General features: G+C 46.1%; 1 protein-coding gene across 1 annotated transcript in view; it reads right to left on the reverse strand.

Moving 5' to 3' along the window:
- Positions 1-1,714: 1,714 nt before the first annotated feature.
- Positions 1,715-13,353, reverse strand: part of LOC143291476 (uncharacterized) — an 82,810-nt gene continuing 71,171 nt past the window's right edge. Inside the window, exons 6-10 of the mRNA XM_076601355.1 lie at positions 12,338-12,415; positions 10,285-10,405; positions 7,195-7,333; positions 4,905-5,035; positions 1,715-3,865 (exon numbers count right to left, since the gene is read on the reverse strand). Coding sequence (XP_076457470.1) covers positions 2,326-3,865; positions 4,905-5,035; positions 7,195-7,333; positions 10,285-10,405; positions 12,338-12,415 — 2,009 coding nt within the window. The 3' untranslated portion in view covers positions 1,715-2,325. The remainder of the gene's footprint in view (positions 3,866-4,904; positions 5,036-7,194; positions 7,334-10,284; positions 10,406-12,337; positions 12,416-13,353) is intronic.

Genomic DNA, 13,353 nt, shown 5'->3' on the forward strand with positions numbered 1-13,353 from the left:
TATACACACGAAGCAGGTTCAGACACTAAGCAGGTCTGCACATATGTTGAACTTGGAGATCGGAAAAATCTCCACCCTTTACCCACCAGGCGCTGTTCCCCGAGATCCAAACCCGGGACCCTCAGATTGAAAGTCCAACGCTTTAACCACTCAGCTGTTGCGCCCTTCACATAGCCTGTCATGGCCACCGAGGCAGTGAATTCATATCCGCTGTGTCTTGGGCTCGGCACAGGAAGGCGGGGCAAAATCCTCTCCTTCTGCCATTTTAACCTTCCCCCAACCAAGTCCAGTTTCGGTACCCATTAACACCTGGAAAGAGGGAGGAAAATCAGAGTAAAGTGCCTTTCCTTCAGGGACACAACACCAGGTTCAAACAGGGGGAATTGAACCCTGAACAGACGGGCGCAATAGCTGAATGGTTAAAGCGTTGGACTTTCAATCTGAGGGTCCCGGGTTCGAATCACAGTGACGGCGCCTGGTGGGTAAAGGGTGGAGATTTTTACGATCTCCCAGGTCAACATATGTGCAGACCTGCCAGTGCCTGAACCCCCTTCGTGCGTACATGCAAGCAGAAGATCAAATACGCACGTTAAAGATCCCGTAATCCATGTCAGCGTTCGGTGGGTTATAGAAACAAGAACATACCCAGCATGCACACCCCCGAAAACGGAGTATGGCTGCCTACATGGCGGGGTAAAAATGGTCATACACGTAAAAGCCCACTCGTGTGCATGAGGATAAATCATTGTGAACAACCTTGATGTCTTGAGGATAAATCATGGTGAACAACCTAGAGGTCTAGAGGATAAATCATGGTGAACAACCTTGGGGTCTAGAGAATAAATCATGGTGAACAGCCTAGAGGTCTTGAGGATAAATCATTGTGAACAGCCTAGAGGTCTGGAGGATAAATCATTGTGAACAGCCTAGAGGTCTAGAGGATAAATCATGGTGAACAACCCTGAGGTCTTGAGAATAAATCATAGTGAACAGCCTAGAGGTCTTGAGGATAAATCATTGTGAACAGCCTAGAGGTCTAGAGGATAAATCATGGTGAACAGCCTAGAGGTCTTGAGGATAAATCATTGTGAACAGCCTAGAGGTCTAGAGGATAAATCATTGTGAACAGCCTAGAGGTCTAGAGGATAAATCATGGTGAACAGCCTAGAGGTCTAGAGGATAAATCATGGTGAACAGCCTAGAGGTCTAGAGGATAAATCATGGTGAACAGCCTAGAGGTCTTGAGGATAAGTCATTGTGAACAGCCTAGAGGTTTAGAGGATAAATCATGGTGAACAGCCTAGAGGTCTAGAGGATAAGTCACGGTGAACAGCCTAGAAATCAAGAGGATCTAGAGGTCTAGCGTATCCATCATGGTGGAAAACCTATAGATCCAGAGGTTCCATCAAGGTGAACAGCATGGCGGTCTTGTAGTTTCAGCATTATTTCAGTGATGATGAAAGTAAAGAGACAGAATTAGCATCATGGTGAACAGCCTAGAGGATCCATCAAGGTGAACAGCTTAGAGGATCTATCATGGTGAACAGCTTAGAGGTCCAGAAGATCCAGAGGTCTAAAGGATCCATCATGGTGAACAGCTTAGAGGTCTAAAGGATCCATCAAGGTGAATAGCCTAGAGGATCTATCATGGTGAACAGCCTAGAGGTCTAAAGGATCCATCAAGGTGAACAGCCTAGAGGATCCACCATGGTGAACAGCTTAGAGGTCCAGAAGATCTAGAGGTCTAAAGGATTCATCAAGGTGAACAGCCTAGAGGTCTAAAGGATTCATCAAGGTGAACAGCCTAGAGGATCCATCAAGGTGAACAGCCTAGAGGATCCACCATGGTGAACAGCCTAGAGGTCTAAAGGATTCATCAAGGTGAACAGCCTAGAGGTCTAAAGGATTCATCAAGGTGAACAGCCTAGAGGATCTATCAAGGTGAACAGCCTAGAGGATCCACCATGGTGAACAGCATAGTGGTCTAAAGGATTCATCAAGGTGAACAGCCTAGAGGTCTAAAGGATTCATCAAGGTGAACAGCATAGTGGTCTAAAGGATTCATCAAGGTGAACAGCCTAGAGGTCTAAAGGATTCATCAAGGTGAACAGCATAGTGGTCTAAAGGATTCATCAAGGTGAACAGCCTAGAGGTCTAAAGGATTCATCAAGGTGAACAGCATAGTGGTCTAAAGGATTCATCAAGGTGAACAGCATAGTGGTCTTGTACATTTAGTATTATTTTAGTGATGATGAAGGAAAGTGACAGATTTTGCATCATGGTGAACAGCCTAGAGGTCCGGCGATTCCCTCATGGTGGGAAAACCTAGTGGTCTGGCGGTTCCAGTCTGGATGCCCGCAGACTGGTGAGGGCCACGTCCCCCAGCATGTGCAGGTTGGCTTCCGCCGAATCCGCGTACTCCGCCACCTGCAGGGCCACCACATCTACGTCCCTGGCGGCACTGCCCCGTGGTCCCGCAGGCTGAGCGGAGGAGGAGGAGGAGGAGGAGGAGGACTCCTCTGTGACTGAAGGATTTGAACCCTTGTGTCGTCGTCGTTGTTGAATGTTGTTCACACGACCGGGGCTCTCCGTTGTCGTTGACGCTGTGTGAAGCGACACAGTGTTTGTTGTGGCTGTGGTGTGCTGGCTGTCAGGGTTTGTGCAGAGCTCCCCGCCCCTCGCAGGGTGGGGGTGGGGGTCAAGCATCCTGCCGTCTTCACCGGCGCCCTCTGCTCCTCTCTCCCTGGGCACCCAGTGTATCTGCACCATCTGGGGAGGGCACTCCTCCAGCGACGCCGATCGGGTCAGCGCTGGTCGCCTCCCTTTGTTGTTGCCGGCGCCCCTGTCTTCCCCGTCTCCAGGCCACAACTCCTCCTCCTTTCTCGGTTTCCTTCTGCCTGCGCGGTGGTGGGGTTCGGCCGCTGGCTGGGCGGTAGCCGCAGGATGGGAGGGGGTGGGGGGTGGTTCGGCAACCTGCTGGGGTTTACCCACCACCGCCATGTCTCTTTTACGTTTGGCGGCTCTTCCCGCCGCTGCAGGGGGCTTGTCCGCTGATGAGGTAGCGTCTTTGCTTTCTTCTTTCCTTCCCCGCTTCCTCCTCCCCCCACCCTTGCTACGGCCAGCTCTCTCATCCTCTGCTGATGGTTCCTGGCTTCCTTTCCTTCCGCGCTTCTTCTGCTGCCCCCGCCGCGTCGCCAGGAGATGGAGAGATGCCCCCACCTCCTCCGAGGTCAGGACTTCCGCTGCCTCTGCCGGAGGAGGAAGAGGAGGCTTCTTTCTGCCGCGCTTCCGCGGAGTGATGGCCTCCACTTTCGGCGTCACCTGCGTCTTGCTCAGGGATGCTGCTGTCGGGGGCTGGTGTTGGCTGGAAGGCGATGACACAAGCTCCACGGAAGCAGCGGTGGGGGTGATGGAGGGGGGTCTGGGCTTGATGGCGACCGGCACGCGCTTCGCCACGTGCTGACCAATCTTCACCCCTTTCTTCCGGCCGCGTTTCACCTGCCTGGGCGCGGCAGCAGTCGACGACCCGGCGCCGTCGCCGTCTTTGTCGCTGCTGAGGGCAGGAGGGTTGCTGGCAGGGGTGGCCTGACTGGTGGAGGGAAGAGTGCTGTCCCCTGAGGGGAGGTTCTTTTGGCTCTGAGAATAAGGAGGGGGATGGGGTGGGGGGGTCGAGGGCGGGGGTGGGGGTGGGGGAACGAGGCTGGCAACGGAGCTGGCAACGGAGCTGGTGACGATGCGTTTCCGGCGGCGTCGCTTGGCGGCGTTCCTCGGGGCCGGCTTGTCCAAGGGAGGCAACTCCTCCAGGTCGGCGCACTCGTAGCGCACCGTCTGCAGGTGGAGGTAGCCATCCTCGTGCAGCTTGTACCTGTCAGAACCACCACATTTTATACTGTACTGTAGGGAGCGCCACCCATTTTTCTTTTTTCTTTTCATTTTTTAATAATTTATTTTCCTATCAAAATGGATTTTTCTACAGAATTTTGCCAGGTAAACAACCCTTTTGTTGCTGTGGGTTCTTTTACGTGCGCAAAGTGTATGCTGCACCCGGGACCTTGGTTTATTGTCTCATCTGAATGACTAGCGTCCAGATCACCACTAAAGGTCCAGTGGAGGGGGAGAAAATACCGACAACTGAGCGCTCAGATTCTCTTGCTTCCTTGGCGAACACGTTACCTCTAGGCCATCACTCCACACACTATATATAAGTACATATTTGCATGTATGTGGTAATGTGTGTTAGTGTGTGTGTGTGTGTGTTTCTGTGCATGTATGTCTGTATGTACGTATGAATGCATGTGTAGGAGGGAGAGGGGGCAGGTATGTATGTAATGTTTGCATGTATATTATATTTATCTATATCTATATTCATATCTATTTATATATATATGTGTGTGTATATATATACATGTATATATGTATGTATGTGCAAATGTGTGTTGGTGTGTGTGTGTGTGTATCTGTGTGTGTGAATGGGAGTGGGTAAGTAAGCATGACTGAATATTATGCTTGCATATATGCAGATGGATGCACTGTATTCATTTGTGGAGAAAGTTTGGGATTCGCATTTTGGTGTCGAAACGTTACGGTGATATGTTCTGCAAAGCACCTAGAGCAGATTTCTGAATAGTGTCCTCAATCATCATCATTATCATCATGATAACAAGAATGATAATAATAATAATAATATTAACAACAAAATAATAACAAAAACAAGGTTGGGGGGGTGGGATGGGGGTGATGGGGGGCGGGGGGGTGGGGGGGGGTATGAAGCAAAACCTTTCCATTCCCTGGGCCCTACCCTCCCCGCCCCAAACTTTCCGATCCACACACTGTGGGATCCTACCCCTCAAAGCTCCCCCACACCCACCCAGGGTGGAGATATTTATTACTGCAGCACCACTGACCTGAAGCGGCTGTGTCCCGGCGGCCACTGGAACTGGTGCTTCTTCTTGAGGTGGCTGGTCAGCGTGAAGCCCCGGCCGAACACCCGCTTGCACACGTGGCAGATGTAGCGGGGGATGTTGACGTCCACGGACTGACCACCACCAAGACTGCGCTGCTCAGTTACTCATGTAAGGGCACATGCTCCTCCTCCTCCTCTCTTTCTCTCTCTCTCTCTTTCTCTCTCTCTCTAGTAACAATACTGTACCTTTTGAACACCCGGATGTTTCTGGAACTTCTATATTGATGACATCTCTCTCTCTCTCGCTCTGTGTGTGTGTGTGTGTGTGTGTGTGTGTGTATGTGTGACTCACTGTCCTATCCATCTGTCAATCTTAGTGTGTGTGTGTGTGGGGGGGAGTGAAGGGGTGCTGTCAGTGTGTGTGCGCGCGTGTGTGTGTATGTATATGTGTGCGCTCGCATGCGAGCGTCAGTGTGTGTATGCATGTGTATGCACGGATGTGGGTGTGTGTGTAGGGGGGGGGGGGTTCTTCATTATGTATACAATTCTGCATGAAAACATTTTCCTTTCATTTATGTGTGTGCTATTTGTAATAGATGTAGATCAGCAAGGACAGATTGGAAGAATAGGCAATGCCTAAAATCTTAATCCTTGAATAAAAACGTTTTGAGTTCTGAGTTCTCTCTGTCTCTCTCTCGCATGAATGCGTTCACAATCGTGCGCACACCTACACATGCACGGTCCCCTCTCCATCTCATCTCTCTCCTGCACGCGTTCATGCATCGCCTACATGTGTATGTGTGTGCGCACACATATACATGTATGCTCCAATTTCCCTCTTTTAATCTCTCTCTCTCTCATGAGAACATACAATCATGCATCGTGTACATGCGTGTGAGCACATGTATGGACATGTACGCTCCCATTGTCTTTTTCTATCTCTCTCTCTGTTGTATCCTGTGAAATTGTTAGAAACCTTGCTTTGTATTTACATAAAGCTTTCAAACTCTGAGAAACTATTACGTCATGAAAACACTGTTTTGTTGCTAGGTTAGTTTTCATTTGAACGAGTTTTCTATGTATGTTGTATTACGTGAAATGTTTTTGTTTTTCTTTGTTTTTCATTGCTGTCTGTTCATATACCCCTTCATAAGGGGCCTTGGCCTATATGAATAAATCATCTTGAATCTTGAATCTCTCTTGCACCCTGTGTGTGTGAGCGCACACATATACATGTATGCTCCTATCTCCTCCTTTTCATTTCTCTCTCTCTCATGAGCACATACACTTGTTCATCATGTACATGTGTGTGAGGACACTTCCTTCTCCCTCTTTTTTTTTCTCTCTCTCTCTCTCCCCCATGCGCATGAGCACAATCATGCATAGCGCGCGCGTGTGTGTGTGTGTGTGTGTGTGTGTACGTGTGTACATGTACGCTCCCATCTCCTTTTTCTGTCTCTCTCGCACCCTTACACAATCGTGCATTGCCCACGTGTGTGTGTGTGTGTGTGTGTGTGTGTGTGCACACGTATACATGTATGCTCCCATCTGCCTCTTTTTTCTCTCTCTCTCTCTCATGCGCATGAGCACAATCATGCATTGCACGTGTGTGTGTGTGTGTGTGTGTGTGTGCATGCGCATGTGTACATGCATGCTCCCCTCTCCCTCTTTTAATCTCTCTTGAGTGCATGCATATATTTTTGTGTACCTATCAGAGTGGATTTCTTCTAGAGAACTTTGCCAGAGGACAAGACTCTCGTTGCCATGGGTTCTTTTTCAGTGAGCCACGTACGCGCTTGCTGCACACACACAGGACCTTGGTTTGTCATCTCATCCAAATGACCACACGCTCAGTTATGATTTCCCAGTCACATGGGAGAAATGGGGGCCGAGAGTGGGATTCAAACCCATACCCTCAAGGACTCTGTATTTGGCGGATGAACATCTTTAACTCACTCAGTACTGCCAGTCCTCTCTTCTCCTATACACAGACCCCTTGGATGTCCAGTGGGTGTCTGAATGACCCAACCTTTAGCTTCTGTCGTCAGAATTGTGGTTTTCTTTGTCAACATTTACCTCTTCAGTATAAGAGCCTTCCGATGGCAATATTTTGATGATGGTAATTGGGGTGAAAAACCTGTTAATGTCGTCTCTTTCGCCGTTCGTATGGAGAGAGTTAACAGTTCTGCCACCTTCCTCCATGTAGCCACACTTTCGGGGGTGAATGTTATGTGACGTGACGTGACGTGACCTGACATGATGTGACGTGATGTGATATGACGTGACCTCACCTCGTGGTGCTTCTTGAAGTGCAGGGCCAGACTGTTGTAGGAGCGGGCGGAGAAGGGGCAGTTGGCGATGTGGCAGCTGAACTGATCCTCTACGTTGTGACTGTCCAGGTGCTTCCGCAGGTCGGTCGACGATTTGGCGCTGCGAGCACACACATCATCCTCGTTGTCTTTATTGTTTGTTGTGTCGTTGCTGTTGTCACCATCATCGTCATCAGCGTGTCATTATCATCATCATTGTTGTCATCATCGTCAGTGTCACTGCCATCATTATCGTCGTCGTCATCAGTGTCATTGTCATAATCATCTTATTGTCATCACTGTCGTTGTCATCATCATCAGTGTCATTGTCATCATCATCGTCCCCATCATTACCATCATTGTCAGCGTCATTCTATTCATCAGTCGTCATCACTGTCATTGTCATCATCATCATTGTTGTCACCAGTGCCATCATCTTCAGTGTCATTGTCATCATCATCATTCTTGCTGTCGTCATCATAACAAGTCATCATCGTCGCTGTCATCGTCATCATCATCACAATCATCATAAGTGCCAATATCATTATCATCTTCTTCATCATCATTGTCGTTGTCGGCATCATTACCATCATAATCTGTGTTTTTGTCATCAGCATCATTGTTATTGTCATCATCATTACCATCATCGTCAGTGGTACCATCATCATAGCCATCATTGTCATCATCATCATCATTACCATCATCATCATCATTGTCATTATTTTCAGTCATTAGCATCATAATCATCATCATCATCATCACTGTTATCATCTTCTTCATCATTACTGTCAATTTCATCATCATTGTCTCTGCCGTCATCATCACACCTTTCTCTTCAGTTTCAAGCTCAAAACTGGACAGATAAAAAAAAAAATGAGGTGAGAGAGGACGAACGAGCGAGCAACAGAGAGAGGGAGGGACAGACAGAGACAGATAAAGTGAGACAGTTTCAGTTTCAGTTTCACTTTCTCAAGGAGGCGTCACTGCGTTCGGACAAATCCATACACGCTACACCACATCTGCCGAGCAGATGCCCGACCAGCAGCATAACCCAACGCGCTTAGTCAGGCCTTGAGTGCATGCTTACATATTTGTGTACCTATGAAAGTGGATTTCATTTTACGTAATTTCGCCAGAGGACAACACTCTCGTTGCCATGGGTTCTTTTTCAGTGCGCCAAGTGCGTGCTGCACACGGGACCTCGGTTTATCGTCTCATCCGAAAGACTAGACGCTCAGTTTGATTTTCCAGTCAAACTTAGGAGAAAGGGCGAGAGCGGGATTCGAACCCACACCCTCACGGACTCTCTGTATTGGCAGCTGAGCGTCTTAAGCATTCTGCCACCTTCCTCCTAAAGTGAGACAGAGGGAGAGAAAGAAAGAGAGAGAGACAGAGACAGAGAAAAAGCTACACAAACCCACCACAGAAGAATCAAAAACGGATTTTTCTAATCCTCTGCATTGTGCGCCATGCTGTCTTGTGCGTTGTGCTTTAGCGTGTTGTTTTGTGTTATGTTCTGTTGTGTGCCGAGCTGCGTTGTGCTGAAACATGTTGTTTTGTGTTATGATGCGTTGTGCTTTAGCGTGCTGTTCTGTGTTATGTTCTGTTGTGTGCCGAGTTGCGTTGTGCTGCGACATGTTGTTTTGTGTTATGATGTGTTGTGCTTTAGCATGCTGTTTCGTGTTATGTTCTGTTGTGTGCCGAGCTGCGTTCTGCTGAAACATGTTGTTTTGTGTTATGATGTGTTGTGCTTTAGCGTGTTGTTTCGTGTTTTGTTCTGTTGTGTCCTGAGCTGCGTTGTGCTGCGACATGTTGTTTTGTGTTATAAAGTGTTGTGCTTTAGCGTGTTGTTTTGTGTTTTGTTCTGTTGTGTCCTGAGCTGTGTTGTGCTGTGACATGTTGTTTTGTGTTATGAGGTGTTGTGCTTTAGCGGGTTGTTTTGTGTTTTGTTCTGTTGTGTGCCGAGCTGCGTTGTGCAATGACATGTTGTTTTGTGTTATGATGTGTTGTGCTTTGGCATGCTGTTTCGTGTTATGTTCTGTTGTGTGCCGAGCTGCGTTCTGCTGAAACATGTTGTTTTGTGTTATGATGTGTTGTGCTTTAGCGTGCTGTTTTGTGTTATGTTCTGTTGTGTGCCGAGTTGCGTTGTGCTGCGACATGTTGTTTTGTGCTTTAGCATGTTGTTTTGTGTTATGTTCTGTTGTGTGCCGAGCTGCGTTGTGCAATGACATGTTGTTTTGTGTTATGATGTGTTGTGCTTTAGTGGTCCACACAACAAGAGACCGCTGCAGTAAAAAAAAAAAAAAAAAAAATTTAAAAAAAGAGAGAGGTTCACTAAAATCATGAAAATTGCTGGAGAATCGCCGATTTGAGCGGTGGAACGACGGGCGCAATAGCCGAATTGTTAAAGCGTTGGACTTTCAATCTGAGGGTCCCGGGTTCGAATCTCGGTGACGGCACCTGGTGGGTAAAGGGTGGAGATTTTTTCCGATCTCCCAGGTCAACATATGTGCAGACCTGCTAGTGCCTGAACCCCCTTCGTGTGTATACGCAAGCAAAATATCACATACGCACGTTAAAGATCCTGTAATCCATGTCAGCGTTCGTTGGGTTATGGAAACAAGTACACACCCAGCATGCACACCCCCGAAAGCGGAGTATGGCTGCCTACATGGCGGGGTAAAAAAGGTCATACACGTAAAAGCCCACTCGTGCATATATACGAGTGAACGTGGGAGTTGCAGCCCACGAACAAAGAAGAAGAAGGAGAAGAACAGCGGTGGATCAAAGCTTCATTTTCATGCTTCTGGAACACTTAAAAGGTTCAGCTTAAAACGCACAACTGTACCATGCAAGGATAAACTAAACTTGAAACAGTTCTTGCTGGTACGAGAATACTGGTACCTGATCCACATGGGAAGTAATCATGGTTCGAGTTAACACATACCTGGAGTAGAATGGAGTTAAAAAGCAAATAGTCCAGCATGGTGCCGTTTTAACGCATCGACGACACAAGAGATGGAGAGAGAAAAAAACAACAACAAACAACAAAAAAGAAAAAAAAACCCACACCTGAACTCGCAGTGTCCACACTTGAAGGGTTTCTCCTCGGAATGCTTGTATCGCATGTGCATCCGCAGGGCCGAGGGTGAGGGGCATGTCATTTCACATAGAGTGCACTTGTAGGTGTTGACTGCAACATAATAACATGTTATTTCACATAGTGTGCACTTGTAGGTGTTGACTGCAACACATTAACATGTCATTTCACATGGTGTGCGTACTTGCTTGTACTGTTGTAGGTGTTGACTGCAACGCAATAGCGTGTCATTCACATAGAGGTGTGCACTTGTAGGTGTTGACTGCAAACACAATAACATGTCATTTCACATAGTGTGTGCACTTGTAGGTGTTGACTGCAAACACATTAACATGTTATTTCACATAGTGTGCACTTGTAGGTGTTGACTTCAACATAATAACATGTTATTTCACATATTGTGCACTTGTAGGTGTTGACTGCAATATAATAACATGTTATTTCACATAGTGTGCACTTGTAGGTGTTGACTGCAACATAATAACATGTTATTTCACATAGTGTGCACTTGTAGGTGTTGACTTCAACATAATAACATGTTATTTCACATAGTGTGCACTTGTAGGTGTTGACTGCAACATAATAACATGTCATTTCACATGGTGTGTGTACTTGCTTGTACTGTCGTAGGTGTTGACTGCAACACATTAACATGTCATTTCACATGGTGTGTGTACTTGCTTGTACTGTTGTAGGTGTTGACTGCAATGCAATAGCATGTCATTCACATAGTGTGTGCACTTGTAGCTGTTGACTGCAAACACATTAACATGTCATTTCACATAGAGGTGTGCACTTGTAGATGTTGACTGCAAACACAATAACATGTCATTTCACATGTACAAAGTAATGATAATGGGTGTACGCTTGTTTGAGTTCACAGCAACATAATAATGTCGTGTTTTGTTTCACAAAACGTGCACTGCAACTCATGTCACATAGCGTATATTTCCAGAGTTCACTGCAACCCAGAACATCTCATTTCACACACACACACCACTTGCAGATGTTGACTGCAACACAAGAAGATATCAACATGCCTGCAATGTGTAGTGTTGATCTGTGCAGAACTCTTGACACTATTGCAGTGCATTGCACTGCGATATGTTGATTTGTTCTGTATTGCATTGTGGTGTATTGTATTGCATTGCATTGTATTGCAATGTACTGAGTTGCAATGTATTTTTTTGCATTATACTGAACTGCATTTTTATTTTACTGTGCTGTGCTGTGCTGTGTTGTGTTGTGCTGTACCGTATTGTACTGCATTGTATCATATTGTTGTGTATTACATTGCATCATACTGCACTGCCTTTTATTGCCTTGTATTGTGCTGCATTCTATTATATTGCATTGTATTGTACTGCCTTGCATTGTATATTGTATTGTATTGCATTGTATTGCATTGCATTGCACTGTACTGCACTGTATTGTTTTGTACTGCATAGTATTGAACTGCATTGTGTTGTATTGCATTGTATTGTATTGTATTGAATTGCATTGCATGGTATTGTAATTGAATTGTGTTGTATTGCACTGTACTGTACTGTACTGTACTGTACTGCATTGTATTGTCACTGCACAGCACTGCATTGTGTTGTATTGCACTGTACTGTACTGTACTGTACTGTACTGTACTGCATTGTATCGTCACTGCACAGCACTGCATTGTGTTGTATTGCACTGTACTGTACTGTACTGTACTGTACTGTACTGCATTGTATCATCACTGCACAGCACTGCATTGTGTTGTATTGCACTGTACTGTACTGTACTGTACTGCATTGTATCGTCACTGCACAGCACTGCATTGTGTTGTATTGCACTGCACTGTACTGTACTGTACTGTACTGTACTGTACTGCATTGTCACTGCACAGCACTGCATTGTGTTGTATTGCACTGTACTGTACTGTACTGTACTGTACTGCATTGTATTGTCACTGCACAGCACTGCACTGTGTTGTACTGCTGGACAGTGGCAGTGAGTGAGTAAGATCGATGGCTGTGACTCGCCGTGACTCACCGTGCCTCCTCATGTGTTCTCGCAGCATCCTTTCAGTGGAGAAGCGGCGGTTGCAGTGAGAACACTCATAGCGCAGCACTGAAACACACACACACACACACATGTACACACGTACACACACACACACACATACACACACACACAGTCCTCTTTGTAAGGAGACATAATGCGGATGCATGTGCGCCCACACAAATATAAATACATGCACACACACACGTGTATATACATACATGTACATGTATCCAATTACACACACACAAAAGCTCACACTGCAACACAGTCTTCTAAAAGTAAAATCATTTTTTACAAAGAGACACCACATTTATGAATACACACACACACACACTGATACACTCTGTGTGTGTGTGTGTGTGTGTGTGTGTGTGTTTATGAGAGAGAGAGAGGGAGAGAGAGAGAGAGAGAACACTGAACACTTTAATGTCAATAGCTTTACAGCCCTAATGACATGGGGGTTCATAATACAAATAACAACATGCATCAATAGTAATAATATTGATGAAAACCAAAACCAAAACCAAAACCAAATCAATCAGTCTGTGCAACTAAGTGCAGTTCGACCATCCATTCAAAGTAATGTGATGTAGAGAGGAAAAAAACACAAACACACACACACAAAAAAACAACATATATAAATGTATAACATAAATATTTTCCACATGAGAATGACAACACATATTTCAATTTTCACAATGAACAACACCTGATACCATTTTATTATTGTTTTTTTTTTTTCATCGCATACAGAGAGACAGAGAGAGAGAGAGAGAGAGAGAGACAGAGAGAGAGAGAGATAGAGAGACTGAATAGGCAAAATGGGAACAGCGTGGAAACCTCTCATGAGACCACTGGGGGTGGCCTGCGCCATCAGAGTTTAAAAAAATTTTATTTTTTATTTTTTAGGCGAAGTGGGAATAGTAGGTGAATTGGGCCCGCTCTGCCAGTGGATCGATCTGCAGATAATTACATTCACATACCCTAATTTCCAACTGGATGAA

The sequence above is a fragment of the Babylonia areolata genome, chromosome 17, assembly GCF_041734735.1.
Source record: "Babylonia areolata isolate BAREFJ2019XMU chromosome 17, ASM4173473v1, whole genome shotgun sequence".
NCBI lineage: Eukaryota > Metazoa > Mollusca > Gastropoda > Neogastropoda > Buccinidae > Babylonia > Babylonia areolata.